This window comes from Erigeron canadensis, chromosome 1, assembly GCF_010389155.1.
Source record: "Erigeron canadensis isolate Cc75 chromosome 1, C_canadensis_v1, whole genome shotgun sequence".
NCBI lineage: Eukaryota > Viridiplantae > Streptophyta > Magnoliopsida > Asterales > Asteraceae > Erigeron > Erigeron canadensis.
The window spans coordinates 19,843,227-19,862,553 of NC_057761.1; the positions used below are offsets into that span (position 1 = coordinate 19,843,227).

The 19,327-nt window shown below is 40.5% G+C and overlaps 3 protein-coding genes across 3 annotated transcripts; 2 read left to right on the top strand and 1 right to left on the bottom strand.

Annotated features, from left to right (window-relative positions):
• Nucleotides 1-947: 947 nt before the first annotated feature.
• On the bottom strand, nt 948-2,291 carry LOC122586293. The gene has a single exon (XM_043758300.1). The coding sequence runs from the start codon at nt 2,289-2,291 to the stop codon at nt 948-950; it is 1,344 nt and encodes a 447-aa protein (XP_043614235.1).
• A 13,374-nt stretch (nt 2,292-15,665) lies between these two features.
• LOC122586322 lies at nt 15,666-18,544 on the top strand. The gene is made up of 7 exons (XM_043758324.1): nt 15,666-16,011; nt 16,099-17,031; nt 17,156-17,222; nt 17,383-17,532; nt 17,726-17,870; nt 17,929-17,985; nt 18,089-18,544. The coding sequence occupies exons 1-7, from the start codon at nt 15,666-15,668 to the stop codon at nt 18,542-18,544; spliced, it is 2,154 nt and encodes a 717-aa protein (XP_043614259.1).
• A 33-nt stretch (nt 18,545-18,577) lies between these two features.
• Nucleotides 18,578-19,123, top strand: LOC122586333. The gene has a single exon (XM_043758332.1). It carries the CDS (start codon nt 18,578-18,580, stop codon nt 19,121-19,123), a length of 546 nt encoding a protein of 181 aa, XP_043614267.1.
• Nucleotides 19,124-19,327: the final 204 nt, after the last annotated feature.

The following is a 19,327-nucleotide window of genomic DNA, read 5'->3' on the forward strand; positions in this document are numbered from 1 at the left end:
GTTGTCTCTCGTATTTTCATGTGGAGACTGTTGGTCCGTTATTTAATTGCAGTATTTCTGCTTTCATAAAATAGAAATTATAAGGATAGAAAGAAAATCTAACAGTGAAATATCCGTAAATTCGAACTGTTCCATGTCCTGTCTACCGGTGCTCCTTCGAGTGTTTCTAATTTATATGCTCCATTCCCGAAGGCTGTTTGTACCCGGTACAGGCCTTCCCATGTCAGGCCCAACTTCCCGGTGTATTCCTTTTCGCTTGCGCTATTCAGCCGTAGTACATAATCTCCTATTTTAAATGATGTAGGGTTTACCCTTTTATTTTAGTATCTTTCAATTTTCTTTTTAAATGCAGCCTCTCTGATGGCCACGATTTCTCGTCGTTCCTCTAAAAGGTCGAGGTCGACTCTTAACTCCTCCGAATTTCCCTCTGTGTTCAGCATCCTATGGGTAGAAACTTGGAATTCGGCTGGTACTACGGCCTCTGTTCCGAAGGCGAGGCTGAACGGGGTTTCCCCATTGCTCCGTTTGGGCGTTGTTCTGTTAGTCCAGAGAACTAGTGGTAATTCATCTATCCATCCTTTATGACTTCGTCCTAGCCTTTTTTCTATGCCTTTTATGATTTCTCTATTTGTCACTTCTACCTGTCCATTACCCTGGGGATGATAGACCGACGCGAACGATTGCTTTATTTGTAAATTTTTACAAAACTCCGGGAATACTCCTTTCGCAAACTGGGGGCCGTTGTCCGAGACTATAGTATGTGGTATCCCGAACCTACATATGATGTGTTCCCATAAGAATTTTTTCATTTGTCCCCCGTCCGTGGTAGCGAGTGGCTTCGCCTCCACCCATTTGGTGAAGTAATCAATGGCAACAACCAAAAATTTCTTATTATTTTGTCCCTTGGGAAGCGGTCCGACCAGGTCAATTCTTCATTGCATGAACGGCTATGCTGCAGTTACCGAGATCATGTCGTTCTTCGGTTGTCTTGGCACGTTGGCACGAAGTTGGCAGGCTTCGCAGTTCTTTAGTAGGGCGGTGGAATCTTGATGCATAGTCGGCCAGAAGTACCCGAGACGCATGGCCTTCGTTGCGACGGACCTCGCTCCCGAATGAGCGCCACAAATTCCTTTGTGTATTTCCCGAATAATCATTTCTGCCTGCTTAGGCCCTATGCAAAGAAGCCAAGGTGTTACAAAGCCTTTCTTATACAGTTTCTTGTCCATTATTTTGTATTGTGGGGCCTTGACCCTTGTCTTTCGGGCTTCGTCCTTGTCTGCTGGGAGTATCCCACTGATTAAATACTCGTAGATGGGGGTCATCCACGTGGTGCCTTCTTCTTCCACGAGATCTGACACTTGTCTTTCTTCGATCGACCTTTCTTTCAGAACTTCTACCAACACTTGTTTCCCTAAGTGCCCGAACGTGAGGGAAGCTAGCTTGCTCAAGGCATTTGCCTTTTTATTTTGATTTCTTCTTATATGCTCAATTTCAAAGTGACTGAAATATTCTATTAATTCCTGTACCTTCTGTAGGTATAACTTTGTAGTACCTTGCTTAGCTTCGTACGTTCCTTTGACTTGGCATGCTACCAGTTGGGAGTCGACGTACACTTGTATGTTCCGTATCTTCATATCTCTTGCGATGCGAAGGCCTGCTAGTAATGCCTCATACTCAGCTTCGTTATTGGTTACCTCGAACTCAAATCTTAACGCATAAATAAATTCTTTTTCTTCTGGGCTAATTAACATGAGTCCGGCCCCACAGCCGTCGGAGCTAGCCGCTCCGTCGGTGTACAGTTTCCATGAATCATTTTCAACATTCCCCAATACTTCCAACGACACGGATTGCGTCATGGAATTCTTTCCTTCATGTACTTCACTAATGAAATCTGCTAGCACCTGCCCTTTGATTGCGTGTCGTGCTCTAAATTCTATGTCATGTTCTCCTAATTCAATAGCCCATTTGGCTACTCTTCCTGACTTTTCGGGCTTCAGCAGTATTTGTCTTATAGGTTTGTCAGATAACACGACAATTGGATGGGCCTGAAAGTACCTTCGTAACCTTCGTGCCGCATGGACCAATGCAAGGGCTAATTTTTCCAGTCCTGGATAATTGACTTCAGCTCCCTGTAAAACTCTACTCACGAAATAGATCGGTATTTGCTGTCTTTCGCGTTCGGCTATCAGCACAGCGCTTACACATTCAGCGGAGGCTGCTAGGTACACAAAAAGTGTTTCCTTAGGTTCGGGAGTTGTAAGTGTCGGAAGATTGGCGATATATTCCTTCATCTGCTCTAGGGCTTTTTCGGCCTCCTCTGTCCATTTGAAATCTTTGTTCGTGACACACCCTTTTAATATTTTGAAGAAAGGTAGTTGTCAGTCGGCTCCGCGAGAGAGGAAACGGCTGAGGGCGGCAAGCTTGCCATTCAGGCTTTGAGCTTCCTTGATTGTTTTGGGCGCTGATATCTGCTTTAGCTTATTCACTTTTGATGGGTTTGCATGAATGCCTTTTTTACTTACGTAATACCCCAAGAATTTTCCTTCTTCCACCCCGAAAGAGCATTTTTTAGGGTTAAGCTTCATGTTGATTTTTCGGAGGTTCCCAAAGGTTTCATGAATGTCTTCTATGAGGTCTTCCTCATTTCTGCTTTTGATAACCATATCATCCACATAGGCTTCCAGGTTCCTCCCTATCTGGGTTGTGAAGGCCCTATCAACCAGTCTTTGGTACGTGGCTCCTGCGTTCTTTAACCGAACGGCATCTTCCGATAATAGTATGTCCCTTTGCTGGTATAGAACACAGTTTTATCCTCATCTTCTTCGGCCATCTGTATCTGATGGTAACCTTTATATGCGTCTAAGAAACACTTTAGCCTATGCCCTGCCAACGACTCCACCTTCCAATCAATCTCCGGGAGCAGGTAGCAGTCTTTTGGGCATGCCTTGTTTATGTTAGTGAAGTCGATGCACATCCGCCACCCTCCGTCTCCTTTTTTCACCATCACTGGGTTCGCGATCCAGACTGGGTACATTGATTCCCTTATTATTCCCGCCTTTAATAGTTCCTCCACTTCCTTTCTAGCGGCCTCATCCCTATCAGCGGAGAGGCTCCGTCTCTTTTGATGGATTGGTTCCATATGCTTTCGTTCATTTAGGCGATGCTCTGTCACGAAGGGCTTACCCTCTAATGTGATGGTCCTTGGTACTCCGGTCATATCCGCATATTCCCATGCGAATATGTCCATATTTGATTGCAATAATTTCCGGAGTTTCCGCTTGCATTCGTCGGAAAGCTGGGCGCCTATAGAAATTGTTTGTTCCGGGAATTTCGAATTAACTGTAATTTTGGCAATGTCTTCTTCCTCCGAAGGCCCTTTTGAGGATCCAGCTTCCTCTTCCATTCTTTTCACGTCATTGACTTGCTTTGTCTGCTCATAAGATGAGCGGATCATACCTATCCCATCCTTACATTGGAATTTGACAAGTCTGTGGATCACCGAGGGAACCATCTCCAGCTTCTGCATTGCAGTTCTTCCCAAGAGGATGTTGTAAGGTAAGGGGGATCGTACTACTGATAGGTCCAGTGTTTTGGTCCTTTCTAGTACTCCATCCTTGATGGTTATGTCCAAATCAAGTTCTCCCAACGGCCATGCGTGTTCCCCGGAAAAACCAACCAAGGGGTCGCGTGGGTCTGTCCTTCGGGCCCTTAGGGCTTCCGGGAGCTTGAGGAAGCAGTGTTCGAAAATTACGTCGCATTCGCTTCCACTATCCAAGTAGACTCTCCGTACTTCGATGTTGAATATCATGGCTTGAATGATGAGAGGATCGTTGGAGGGTTTATCCTTTCCTAACGGTGGAAAGTAGAAACCTTCCTCTGAGTCTTTGACCGGGGTGGCGTTGAGGGTGGTCCCTTTGTTAACTGCCAGGGCCGACCTCCTGTCGTTCAGGGGCCTGCCTTCATTTTTCTTTACCATCTCCGACGGGCGCATAAAAAATTGTTGCAATAGGATTTAGGTATTAATCGTGTCCCACGGATGGCGCCAAATGATTGTACACCAAATCGAGATTAGGTTTAGAAGGGGGATGATGGGTGTTTTTGGTTGTTTGTCGGCGATTCCCCGAAGGTAGAGTGAATCTCTTTACGCCGATTAATTATGATGTGATTGTTAGCCGATTAAGATCGAGCTATAATGCTTTTAGATCTGATCGGCCGAGTTAATTGTATTATGTATATATGTATTGTGAGTGCCCTTTGTGGGTCTTTCGTTCCTCCTTTTATAGGAGAGTTTATCTTATAGAACAAGTAGGTTGCTTAGGGTTTCCTAAGTCTTAGGCTAGGGATATAATTTCCCTAGTTACAAGTTGGAAATGATAAGATCAAATCCCGTTTTAATAGGAGATATATTCTAATCTGATTTTGTTACGGGAGCCTTCGTAGCGAATGGACCTTCGTATCACGGCTCCTACGGTAGATCTTTCGTATCGGTGGGGGGGTATGTCATCAGATGGGCTTTCGGACCTGAGGCTATGTAAGGTCTGCGGGACCTAATTTGCGGTTCGACCTTCGGATTTGAGCTTTGTAAGATCTGTGGGGTCTTCTTCGCAAGGTCTGCGAATGGTCCTTCGAACACGAGGCTATATAATGTCTTTGGATGGGCCTTCAGACCTGAGTCTATATAAGGCATGCGAGATCCTTCGGATCCGAGCTTCAAAAGGTCTGCGGATGGGCCGTCGGGTTTGAGCTTCGAAGGTCTGCGGATGAGCCGCCGGGTCTGAGCTTCTGAAGGCCTGTGGATGGGCCTTCGGGTCTGAGGCTATTATATAGCATTTAAAGAGGTCCTTCAATCTAGAGGTTGTGTATGGCAGTGGAAAGATCTTCAAGATGCGTGGCAAACGTTCCTCCTTAATCGTGATGTTTTTATACTTTACCTATGGAGATGTAGCCTCTTCTTTTGTAGGGAAAAGTCAAATCTTGATATGAATATTTGGACCTTATTTCGGCTAGCCTTTGAGACGTAGTTCCAATTGATTACCCTCTGTAACATAGCTCGTCAATGAGGCCGTGTAATGATGACTTGAGTCTTCATGACCCACGCGCTTCGTGGCGTAACCGGTTCGTGACGATGCGTTGTGTCGGACCTTTATCTGTCGTAGGGATATATCACCATGACCCGAATGTCATAAGAAGTATCAAGGTCGTGAATGCTTGGTTTAGAGGTTTAATCATGTGGAGTGCTAAGCATAGCTTGGAATATTTTCTTAACTCGGGGTTGCATGAGGGAATCGATGAGATGTCCCAAAAAAGCTCTTCAAATCTAGAGGCCACGTGGGGCAATAGATCTATCAACAGAATGGGGGTGTCCAAATAGTAGTATAATATTTTTGAATCAAATCATTAGATTATAGCCTTCGCTACGGAGCGTTGTCGTTACGAAGAAACCTTCGTGTCATAGCGACCTACTGTGATAGGTCCTTTAACAACCAGGTCCTTAACATCGAGATGATCTTCAAATCTGGAGCCTTCAGGAGCCTTCGTTACAGAGAAGCCTTTGTGTCGTAGCGAGCCACTGTAATAGGTCCTTTAACAACTAGGTCCTTAACATCGAGATGATCTTCAAATCTGGAGGCTTCGAGTCGCAGCAGAGATGTTTCTTAAAAAAAGAATCTTCAAACTGGAGAGAGATCTTTAGATCTGATGGCTACGTGTCGCAGCAAAGATATTTATTAAGAAAGAGATCTTCCAAACTTAAAGGAGATGTTCAGATCTGATGGCTGCGTGTCGCAACGAAGATATTGCTTTAGAAAAAATTGATCTCCAAACTGGGAAAAGATCTTCAGATCTGATGGCTGCGTGACATAGTGGATAAATCTTTTGAGAACATAGGGGTCTCGAAACAGAGAGGCCGCGTAACGCAGCGGATATATATATATATATTTATATATATTTATTTTAAAAGGGGATCTCCGAACAGGGGGGAGATCTTCAGATCTAGAGGTTGTGCTAAGTCACATGGAGGCACATGACATGTATTGTTTGGGTACATCTCCCATCTTTAATAAGTCTGGTTCGACGCACGTTATCATAGTTATGTTGAGAAAGTGGATATGGGATCTGAAATTAAAAGTCCCACGGATGGCGCCAAATGATTGTACACCAAACCGAGATTAGGTTTTGAAGAGGGGATGATGGGTGTTTTTGGTTATTTGTTGGCGATTCCCCGAAGGTAGAGTAAATCTCTTTACGCCAATCGAATATGATTGATATATGGCCAATTGAGATCGTGCCAATGATTATGGATCTGGTTGATTGTGTTTAGAATGCTCATGGAAGGATATTATCATATCCGATGTCCAAGGATGCTTTTGCTTAATCATTGTAGGCTGTGAGAGGCTTCGGGACGGAGAATCATCGTCCCGCCGCATGTTGCTGATATGTGAGGATATTATTGTAGGTTGCTGGAGCATCTCTTATAGAGAGAAGAGGACGTCCAGATCTGTGTATGTGTTTTCTGGAGAGAAGGGGAATGAGAATTTAGGTTTAGGTTCATCCATATATATAGGGATAGAAATCTTGGAGAATAAGTTTAGGGTTTTAGAGAATATTCTTAATAATATGCCAGATCTGGTATTTAGGACGAGATAAGAGCAAATCTCTTTAATTTAGGAAGAAGAGATTGAGATAATCTCTTCCATATTTAGATAAGACTTACAGCGGATACCTTCGTTACGCAGGGTCGGCTCTGTCACGAAGGTCGTGTTCCGTCACGAAGGGTGACATACACCAACAGAAACAACAAGAAGAAATCAAGAGGTCACCATTGTATGGAAGGGCCTTGGGAAAAATATGCACACCTCACCTAACCAAGGAATCAGTCCATAAGACCATTCCATTACTTATAGCTCGACTTGCGAGGACACAATAGCGTGTCAATTTCCTCGAGTGTGTGGACTATACTAGCCTTGCAAACCAGGTCTACATCATCGAGGACAAGCTGGAGGGGGAGGTTATGCAGACCCATAACTTGCATTGGAAGCTTACGGAGTTGGAGGCGGAAAACAGCTTGCTAAGGATTGGAGCCCAAATGAGTGAAGAAAGACTTCAGAAGGTAGACCATGAGCTGGATGGAAGTTTTGCACAAACCGACATCCTTTGGACAGCAATGATGGAGATGCTGGAATGTGAAGGGGCACAAGAGGCGCGACTCCAAAGGGCGGAAGTGCCCTCGATGCCATCTCCAAGGCCGCCTCAAGCTATGACCCGAGTCCCACCCAAGATTAAAACTATCTTATTTCCATTTCATATTTCAACTTAAATGAGCGGGATGTGCTCATGGACATTTTCAGTTTATTTCTTTCGTATGTTGTGGTTGTATGGATATTTTCTCAGTTGGAGTTTCCCTTTGTGTTGGGGGAAACATGCTACAAATTGAACTTTAAATTTATGTTTTTATGCCTTTGTGTTGGGGGAAACATGTTGCAAGTTGAACTTTAAATTTATGTTTTTATGATTATGTTATGAAATTTGTTCTTTCAAAAATACATATATATTATGTGGTGATTTCACTTTTATTTTATGGTAATAATATATCATGTATTTCCTAAGTTATAATGATACATTTTTTTTTAAATTTAATAAAAAAAAATATACATATATATAATAGTTGTATACATATACATATTTATATATACTTCTCGTTTTATGTGTACATATACATAAAATAAATAAGAAAATAATAAATAGACAAATATATAAATATATATATACTCTTCTTTCCTTCACCAAAGTTATTAAACTCAAAGAATTGCAAGTATAAGTTGTCCAATTTTCATGACAAAGAGTACTTACTAATCTTAATCGCATCATAATAGATTACATGGTTAAGCATCGCTTAACCTTTATAAAAATGTGGGTTCTTCCTTCATAAACATAATGCATCATATTAAGAGATTGATTAGTTTGTCTTATCACCAAGTTGTTGCTTATAAACAATATGAAATGGTGGTTAAAATTCCAACCAAAATTTATTGCTCTTAATTATGTGCTTATTTGATAAAATCATATGACTTCTAATATGTTTATCAAATGTTGTAATGTATGTAACAAGGATAACTTAAAACTACACTAACCCCCTCATTTCTTCTAAAAAGAATCATGCCACCCGCAAGAGCAGCTCGAATGACGGCAGCCGACATCCAAAGGCTTATAGACGAGGGTGTTGCAGCCGCCCTTGCAGCCCAATAAGCTAATCCAAACCGAAATGGAAATGGAGGTCAAGGAAATGACCCAATGTTGGAAAATGCACCAAGGAGGTGCACATACAGGGAATTTCAACAGTGCAATCCTCTTAACTTCAGCGGAACAGAAGGTGCTATCGGATTGATCCGGTGGTATGAGAAGATGGAGACAGTGTTCCGAGTTAGTGATTGCCCTATGGATTGCTGGGTTAAGTACGCCACTTGTACACTACAAAATGGTGCTCTAACCTGGTGGAATTCTTATGCCACTACTGTTGGGATTGATGCTGCCCATGCATTACCTTGGGAAGAATTGAAAGAAATGTTGAAAAATGAATATTGTCCCCGCAATGAGATTCAACAACTAGAGGCAGAATTTTGGAATCTCAAAACTAAAGGTTTGGAAGTTAAAGAATATACCACTCGTTTTCACGAGTTGGCCCTCCTTTGCCCAACTATGGTTACACCTCCGTATAAGCGCATTGAGCGCTACATTTGAGTACTTCCACCCCAGATTCAGGGCATGGTCACCTCATCTGAGCCAACCACCATTGACAGTGTTGTTCGAATGGCAAATAACTTGGCAGATCAAATTAAGAGGAGGACTGCTGGAGATGGAAGTTCAGGTGTACAAAAAGGAGGTGACAAATAAAGGAAGTGGGAGGATAATTCTGGAAGGAACCAAGGAAACCAACAAGCAAAAAGGTCTGAAGTTGCTAAGACTAGTCAAACGGGGTCCCTTACAAGGAAGAGTTATGTGGGCCACAAGCCTTTTTGCAACAAATGTAACGTCCACCACTATGGTCAGTGTATGGCTCAATGTGGGAACTGTAAGAAGTTTGGTCATGCAACCAAGGACTGTAGGAACCCCAACACTACCGCCAACAATGGGGGTCGAAATGGGTGCTATGAATGCGGAAGGGAAGGGCACTTTAAGAAAAACTGCCCAAGATTGAGAAACCCCGTTAACAACAACAACAACAACCGAACCAACAACAACAATAACAACCGAAACAACAACAACCCCGCCAACACCAACCCAGTGAACAACAACCGAAACAACAACAATGGCAACAACAATAATGCTCGCGGGAGGACATTTGTGATGAACGCTGGAGAAGCCCGTCAAGATCCTAACATCGTCATTGGTACGTTTCATTTGAACTCCCTCATTGTCTCAGTCTTATTTGACACCGGCGCTGACAAAAGTTTTGTATCTAGAAGATTTTGTCATTTGCTTTCAAACACTCCTTCCCCACTAAACGCTACATATTTTATAGAAATAGCAAATGGTAAGATACTCAAAGCAGATAGCATAATCCGCGGGTGTACCATGTGCTTTGCAAACAAATCATTTTCTATAGATTTAATTCCAATCGAAATCGGAAGCTTTGACGTCATAATAGGTATGGATTGGCTGTCCAAAAACCGAGCCGAGATCATATGTCACAAGAAGATTGTTTGAATTCCGCTCATGAATGGCGAGATTCTCATCATTCAAGGGGATAAGGAAAAGTTAAAATTCAACATCATATCCTGTATGAAGACTTAAAAATATTTGAGGAAAGGATATGAGGCTCTCTTAGCGCATGTATCAGTAAAGGAGCCTGAGGAAAAGAAAATTGAAGACGTACCGATTGTTCGGGACTATCCAGAGGTCTTTCCTGAAGACCTGCCCGGGCTTCCACCATCACGAGAAGTGGAATTCCAAATAGATTTAGTCCCCCGTGCCGCACCGGTGGCGCGAGCACCATATCGCTTGGCACCAGCAGAGATGAAAGAACTTGCAAGCCAATTACAAGATCTCTTGGAGAAAGGATTCATCCGACCGAGTTCCTCACCTTGGGGAGCTCCCATCTTGTTCGTCAAGAAGAAAGATGGATCCTTACGGATGTGTATAGATTATCAAGAGCTAAACAAACTGACGGTTAAAAACCGGTACCCTCTCCCTAGAATCGATGACCTGTTTGATCAGCTTCAAGGTTTGAGTTACTACTCGAAAATTGATCTTAGGTCTGGTTACCATGAGTTGCGAGTTCGAGAGGAAGACATACCCAAGACAGCGTTTAGGACTCGTTATGGCCACTACGAATTTCAGGTGATGCCCTTTGGTTTAATGAATGCGCCAGCAGTGTTCATGGACCTCATGAATCGCGTGTGCAAACCCTACTTGGATAAGTTTGTGATAGTATTAATAGACGATATCCTAATCTATTCTAAAACCAAAGAGGAGCATGAGGTGCATTTGAAGGCCATCTTAGATTTACTTAAAAATAAAGAATTGTACGCGAAATTCTCAAAGTGTGAGTTCTGGATTCGTATTGTACAATTTCTAGGCCACGTCATTGATAATCAGGGGATACATGTAGATCCTGCAAAAGTTGAGGCCATCAAGAATTGGGAAGCACCACGTACACCAACGGAGATACGACAATTTTTAGGCCTCACTGGTTATTATAGGAGGTTCATTGAGAACTTTTCTAAGATAGCACAACCATTGACCGCATTAACTCAGAAAAGCCGAAAGTTTGATTGGGGAGAGAAGCAAGAAAAGGCTTTTCATTTGTTGAAGGAGAAGCTTTGTAGTGCCCCTATCTTAGCATTACCTGAGGGGAGTGATGACTTTGTGGTATATTGTGATGCATCCCACCAAGGATTGGGATGTGTATTGATGCAAAAAGGGAAAGTAATAGCATATGCGTCTCGACAATTTAAGGTACACGAGAAGAACTATACTACCCATGATCTAGAGTTGGGAGCAGTTGTCTTCGCTCTCAAAATATGGAGACATTACTTATATGGGATAAAATGTACCATATTCACATATCACAAGAGCCTTCAGCACATATTCGATCAGAAGGATCTGAACATGAGACAGCGAAGGTGGGTAGAATTACTTAGTGACTATGACTTTGAAATTCGCTATCATCCAGGAAAAGCTAAAGTTGTGGCTAATGCCTTAAGTAGAAAAGAGCGAGTGAAGCCACTCCGAGTTCGAGCCCTAGGTATGACCATTCATACCCCACTCACCTCCCAGATCCATGAGGCTCAGCTCGAAGCCCTAAAAGAGGAAAACCTCAAGGGTGAAGCCTTGAGAGGAATGGAGAAGCAATTTGAAGTTAAATCAGATGGAACCCGCTATTTCTCTGACCGAATTTGGCTACCAAATTTTAGTGACCTAAGAAGGGTAGTTATGGATGAAGCCCATAAATCTAAGTACTTAATACATCCTGGATCTGACAAGATGTACCATGGACTGAAAGACCTATACTGGTGGCCCAACATGAAGGCTGACATAGCCACCTATGTTGGCAAATGTTTGACGTGCTCAAAAGTGAAGGCAGAGTACCAAAAGCCATCAGGTTTGCTACAACAACCAGAAATTCCTCAATGGAAGTGGGAATGCATAGCTATGGACTTTATCACAAAGTTGCCAAAGACTTCTAGTGGGTGTGATATGATATGGGTCATTGTAGATATACTCACAAAATCTGTGCATTTCTTAGCTGTAAAGGAAAATGCTAAAATGGAGAAGTTTGCCAAGTTGTATTTGAAAAAAGTTGTAGCTCGACATGGGGTTCCGATCTTGATCATATCAGATAGAGACAATCGGTTCACCTCTAGATTTTGGAGATCTCTACAAAGAGCACCGGGTACACGACTCGACATGAGCACTGCATATCACCCCCAAACTGATGGACAAAGTGAACGAACCATTCAAACTTTGGAAGACATGGTACGTGCTTGTGTAATCGATTTTGGTGAGGATTGGGAGAAACACTTGTCGTTGTGTGAATTCTCATACAACAATAGCTATCACACTAGCATCAAGGCAGCCCCTTTCGAAGCTCTATATGGGAGGAAGTGTCGCTCACCCATTTGTTGGTTAGAAGTAGGAGATAGCAAACTCACTGGTCCGGAGATTATCCACGAGGCAAATGAAAAGATTGTGCAGATACGAAACCGCCTAACGGAGGCGCGCGACCATCAAAAGAGTTATGCGGATGCGAGACGTAAACCATTGGAATTTCAAGTGGGAGATAGGGTGATGCTAAAGGTATCGCCCTGGAAGGGGGTCCTACGATTTGGAAAACGTGGAAAGTTGAACCCAAGGTATATAGGACCTTTCGAAATACTAAAAAGGGTTGGTCCGGTGGCTTATAAGCTTAAACTACCTGAGGAGCTTAGTAATGTCCATGACGTGTTCCACGTATCGAATTTGAAGAAATGCTTATCTGATGAGTCATTAGCGGTACCACTTGAAGAACTACAAATTGATGACAAGATGCAATTTATCGAGGAGCCAATAGAGATCATGGACCGAAATATCAAACAGTTGAAACAAAGCCGCATCCCCATTGTCAAAGTACGATGGAATTCAAGGCGAGGTCCAGAATTCATTTGGGAACGCGAAGACCAAATGAAGAAAAAATACCCTCACTTGTTTATAGACACCCAACAACCAACCAATACTAGCTAAATTTCAGGACGAAATTTTCTAATAACTCGAGGAGGATGTGACACCCGGCAAAAATCAAGGTCCGTTTAACTTAGTTAACCACACATAACCAACTCATAATGTAGTGTATATGGTTTAGAAATAAGAACTTTATATATAATTACTATATGTGACCACTTGGTTTATATACGTGATTAATCTTCGAAAACGTGTATCTAGCTCTTATACTTTTTCTTGACCGCCTTTGCATGAAACTTTAGATATAAAATATTTAACTAAAGTAATGGATAATTTTGTTTAATGATTATAATAATAATCATAGGTTATAATAATAATAATAATAATAATACTTATAATAAAAATAATACATTTTTTACACTAACTACTAATTAAATAATCTAACCTGCACATAAACTAAATAAATTAATAATAAAAAGTTACACTCCTAGTCCCTCAAGACTCCAGATTTTCTGACTTAAACCCCTCTCCATAACCCTAATCTTCCATTATAAATACCCCCTAAAAATCACAACTTAAGGGTTCCACACTTAAGCATAAACAAACTAATCTTTTCTTTCTTTCTCTTGTCATTTTTGGACAGCATTTTCTGCCCATAAGGGCTGCTGAAATCCAACCCCAAATCACTCTAAAATCTAGCCTTCTTAATGATCTAATAATCATCTAATATCAACTAATCAAAATGAAAGGCTTATGGGGTGATCTTTGGGGTTAAACACTAAGAAAACACTAAGTTTTCTTTGTTATTTTCGGGATTTATTAAGAATAATAATAAAAACAACATCTCAAATCATCAAACACTCGTACATGTTGCTAGATCTTAATCCTCAAAGCTAGATTAAGCTATATGGAAGTCGAAAAGGCCACCCTCCTTCACCATGAGGGCTGGCCGAATTTTTGATGGGTGAAAACCCAAAGATTTTTCTTCTTTTTCTTCTCTTAAATCATCTTCAATGATTTGTCTACTTATCTTGGATGTTTGACCCTTGGGATTGAACCTTAATCCATTGTTTAAGACAAGAGAAGATTATATATTTAGTTGTTAAATTATTTCTAGTATTTAAAATATTTTTCATTGGGATTCATCACCCATAAAATTATTTATTCATTTATTTATTATTCTTCTTGTTAGTTTCATGTTGGGTTTATTCCTTTGTTTGTATTATACTTATTCTTTTTGTTTGTATATGAATAATTTATTGGATCTAATGATTGGATGACAAAAAGGGAAAATCTGAAAATAAAGTTAACTTTTGGACATATTAGTATGATTGATTATGTGTTTATGATGTGCTTGTGTACTAGATCTATATATGTGAAAGATATTCCAACAGATTGTATGGTTTCACATGGGGGATTTCTTACACAAACATGTGATAAACACATAGATCTATCATACCATGTTGATTTGGCATTAACGTATTCTTGTGCACTTGATCTACGAGTGTACCACACATGAGTTAATCAAGAACACAAGTGTTTGTTGATGCAAGATCTTTATTAATTAATCAATCTATCAAAACTTAACCATCTTCTTTATGTTAATACATACAAGTATGCATTGATGTGAAGAATCTTATGATTACTAGCACATACATCTCTACCCTATCTCTTTTGCCCACCTCCTATCAAGGATATCGGTGCATGTACCATCTTATGACTATATGTATATGCTAATAATCATGGATGTCATTCAAATAGTTAAACTATACTTTAAACATTTTATATCTGTCAATATGGTCACAAAATGATTATTCTTGAAAGAAAGAAATACTTATTTGAAACTTATGTCCAATCTATTGATCCATCCAAATAAACTAGTAACTTGCTAAAACATTGATCAAAAATATATAAGTTACAATTATAATTACTATACACATCTCACTTTTTATACAACAAAGTCATACTTTGGATTTCTAGTAAATCAAATATACTAACAAAGGAAATCAACAAACATTTTGGGTGATGAATATCTAGAAAATAACTTTCTTTTAGTTATATATATTAAAAGAATACAATAACTAAGACAAGTATTATTTCTCTTTGAAATAGGTTCAACATAACACAACTAGCCTACTTACTTCTTTTCTTTCTTCACTTCCACGAGTCACTACAATCAAGGTGAGTCCCCTAGCCCCAATTTGTTAAACCTTTGGGCTGTGATACATACTCATTCCTTTATGAACACAAGTGTAATAACGACATACATACTTGATCTAAGTCTTTGTTCATTCAAGTCCTTCCTTCATGAAACGTTAATTGAATATAAGCAAACGTGAATATGGTTAGTAGCGCTACTAGGATTGACAACCCCACTTTGTACAAGTGATCATATTTGTAAACTTGGGTACCTTGAACAAGTACCACTCGAGGCAAACTATTACTAGTCAAGTTTCGTTTCATGAGCTTAGATATTTACGTATGCATTTACTTACCCGACATTGTAATATAACAATGGCTGCTAGATATTGCATTTCGGCAATGATCACTTTTGGTACCTTGTGGTTCATGGATAACTTGTTTTATAAAACTATGGGATTCACCAACATTATTGTTGACTTTGTTTAGTATGTGTCATAGGTGATTAAATGAACTCTATGGCTTGTCAATGCGTGCATGCAACGGGGAAAAGTTGTGGGATCACAAGCCTTGACCATCGAAAGCTCTATGCCTACTATCTTTCATGTCTTTAATAAATATGTTGTTGTATATCAACAACGTTCGAACTCTTTTTATTTTAAATGTAATGTACTCATGTTTTCAAACTAATCATCTTGTTATTCGATAAGTCTTTTAATAGACAAAATCTTATGTTGTTTACTATGAAAGTGTGTTGTGATCCCATACACGTCACACCCATTGGACACCATATTTTTGGGGGGTGTGACAGCTTGTTTCTTTCGAACTCTTAAAAACGTCCCCCATTGGAAAATTACCAGATAATCCTTAAAATGCTTCCTTCACAAGATCAAAGAGTGTACAATAAGCCAGAAGTTTCACAGGTTGCGGCACTTTGGATAAATGGCGGGGAAGATGGGGACCATGGCCATAGGAACATTGAAGTTAAAACTCACATCAACCAATCTAGAAGAATTCATTATTATTACGGTTGCTATGACCTGTTACAGTATCCTTTAATGTTCCCATTTGGAGAACTTGGTTGGCACCAGGGAATTCTTAAAAAAGGCCAAAAACAAAAAAAAAAGAGAAGAGGCGGATCAAATGTTACTTCTGCAGGCCTTATTTCTCCCCAAAATGCGGGAAATGTTGACGATCTGTTGTGCAGCGAACAGGATGGTAACACAAATTTCCTTTGATATATACTATTTTTTTGTGAGGCGATCAGCCATAACGCTAAAGTCCTACTCTCTTTCTTTTGGACAGTCTTGGCCCAAAATGACGCAGATTATGTCTCTATTAAAGAGTATTATGCGTACAAGCTCCAAATTAGGAAGACTGGCAAATCGTGCTTGCTACGTTTTGGTAGGCTACTCCAGCAGTATATAGTAGACAACTACTTCAAACTTGAAACACAAAGGTTAGACTTTTACAGAACACAACAGCAAGAAATTAGGAAAGAATTTCTGCAAGGAGTGGTGGATGCAGTCGCATCAGGTGAGACCCAAGGTTCAAGGGTCGGTCAACGAATAGTCTTGCCGTCTAGCTTTATTGGGGGGCCAAGAAACATGAGACAAAAATACATAGACGCCATGACATTAGTGCAAAAATTTGGAAAACCTGATATATTTTTGATGATGACATGTAACCCGAATTGGCCAGAAATCAAAGAACTTATGATGCTACAAGAAGAATCACAAAATAGAGCAGATTTGGTGGTAAGAGCTTTCCATGCAAGACTTGAACTGCCGAAAGAAGACCTCTTTAAGAAAAATATTTTTGGTGAAGTAGGAGCCTACACTTATGTTATAGAATTTCATAAGAGAGGCCTTCCACACGCGCCTTTTCTCATTATATTGAAACCTCACTGCAAGATGTATAGGCCGGAAGAATATGATGAGATTGTGTCAGCAGAAATACCAAATGAGAAGGACAACCCTCACTTGTATAAAATGGTTGTCAAGCACATGCTTCATGGCCCGTGTGGTATACTGAACGTTGATAACGTGTGTATGAAAAAGAATGGTACCTGCAAAAACTCATATCCAAGGCCTTATTCTAATGAGACTACTCAAACATCTGATGCATACCCGATCTACCGAAGGCAAAAAAATGGAGTGCGAGTCAAAGTTAGGAAAGCTACACTTGATAACCGATGGGTGATACCATACAATCCCTACTTGCTAGCAAAGTTTGATTGTCATATCAACGTAGAAATATGCTCGACAATAAAGGCAGTCAAATATATATATAAGTACATATGTAAAGGTTGTGATAGAATAAGTTTTTGCTGTGTCATCGAATAATGATTCCACGCTGATAGATGAAATAGACCAATATCAATCAGGCAGATGGGTTTCGGCTCCGGAAGCAACATGGAGGTTTTACAGGTTTGCAATGAGTGAGATAAAACCTGTTGTTATACATTTACAACTTCATTTAGAGAATTACCAACCATTGACTTTTTTAAAAAAAAGAAAAGCTGAAAAATGTGTTGAATAATCCAGTCCAGAGAAAAACTATGCTTACTGAATTTTTTTTTATGAATAGAACTGACAAGTTGGCCCAAGACTTGGACTTGACCTACTCTGAGTTCCTAGATCATTTTGTTTGGCTGCAAGGCGACACATTTTGGAAACATAGAGACCTAGGTGATTCTGTAGGCCGAATAGTAGCAGCTCATTCAAGTGAAGGTGAAAGGTATTACTTGAGAATACTATTGTCAAAAGTCCGTTGTCCTAAGTCCTTTAGTGATTTAAAAATGTTTAATGGCCATCAGGCGACCACTTTTAGGGAAGCATGCTTGTTACGTGGTTATTTGGTAGATGATAATAGCCAGCAATTATGTTTACAAGAGGCCTATGCTTTCCACTTGCCCTATGAACTCGATCAGGCGACTTTTTGCCACCCTTCTGGTTTATTCATGTCCCAACAACCCTAGAGACCTGTGGTTAGCTTATGAGGATTTAATGGTGGAAGACCTATTAAGATTTAACCAAATGACACGTAGAGAAGCTATAAAACAGGCGTTCTTGCAGGTAAATGGTTTTTTGCAGTCCATGGGCAGAAGCATTCATGAATTTGATCTGGTGCCAGAGGCTTACTCATATGCCGACCTCCAAGATCAGACAAGAGAAATTAGAGCTGAACAAGGTATTATAGTCTCTCAGGAAGATCTTGATACAATACTAAAACTCAACGAAAGACAAAAAAAATAGCCTTTGATATAATAATTGAGAGAGTGCATTCAAATAAGGGCGGTGCTTTCTTTGTTGATGGCCCTGGTGGTACGGGAAAAACATATTTGTATAGGGCTTTATTAGCAAAAATTAGATCAGAAGCACATATAGCGCTGGCAACCGCCACTTCAGGTATAGCAGCGTCAATACTTCCTGGGGGTCGAACGGCTCATTCAAGATTCAAAATCCCACTTGACCTGGCAGAAGGAGCAACCTGTAGAGTTAGCAAACAAAGTTCTTTGGCGACTCTAATTAAAGACTCTAAGCTAATCATATGGGATGAGGCCCCAATGGCCAAAAGGACAGCTATCGAGGCTTTGAATGATCTTTTACAAGATCTCATGGATTCAACGGAAATTTTTGGGGGTAAGGTTGTCGTGCTTGGTGGAGATTTTAGACAAACGCTCCCCGTGGTCCGCAAGGGTACTAAGGTAGAAACTATTGCTGCATGTCTAACTAATTCTTCATTATGACCATCCCTTCACATGTTACGTTTGCAAGAGAACATGAGAGCTTTGTTAGACCCTGCTTTCAGCGAGTTTTTGCTCAACATTGGCAATGGAACACAAACAATAGATGAGGATGCCCTTATCACCATTCCCACCTCCATGCTCATTGACAAACATTCAAAATCAGCCTCATTAGATGCCCTCATTAACTCTGTTTACCCAAACATTCAGTCCTTCTCTAGCTCATGTGCTTTAAATCATGCAATACTTACAACCAAAAATATATTTGTTGATGAGATTAATGACCTCTTGATACAAAAATTCCCAGGTGAGCCAACGGAATATTCCAGTTTTGATGAAACAATAGATCCGAATGACCAAACTCAACATGAGGACTTTCTGCATTCACTTACACCAAATGGTATGCCACCTCATAGGCTTTTTTTGAAACCAAACACGCCAATCATTCTGTTAAGAAACTTGAACCCTACTGAAGGCTTATGCAACGGGACTAGATTAATATGCAGAGATCTGAGAAGTAATGTCATACATGCTGAGATTGCTTTTGGAGACTTTGTTGGCAAAGAAGTTTTTATACACTGAATACCTTTGCAGCCTCCTACTGATGAAGAATATATTGTTCCGTTCAAAAGGATTCAGTTCCCAATTAGGTTATGCTTTGCAATGACTATCAACAAAGCACAAGGTCAAACCCTTGATCTTGTTGACGTCTACCTAAAAGAACCTATCTTCTCTCACGGACAACTTTATGTTGCGCTATCACGTGCAAGGACAACGGAACATGCA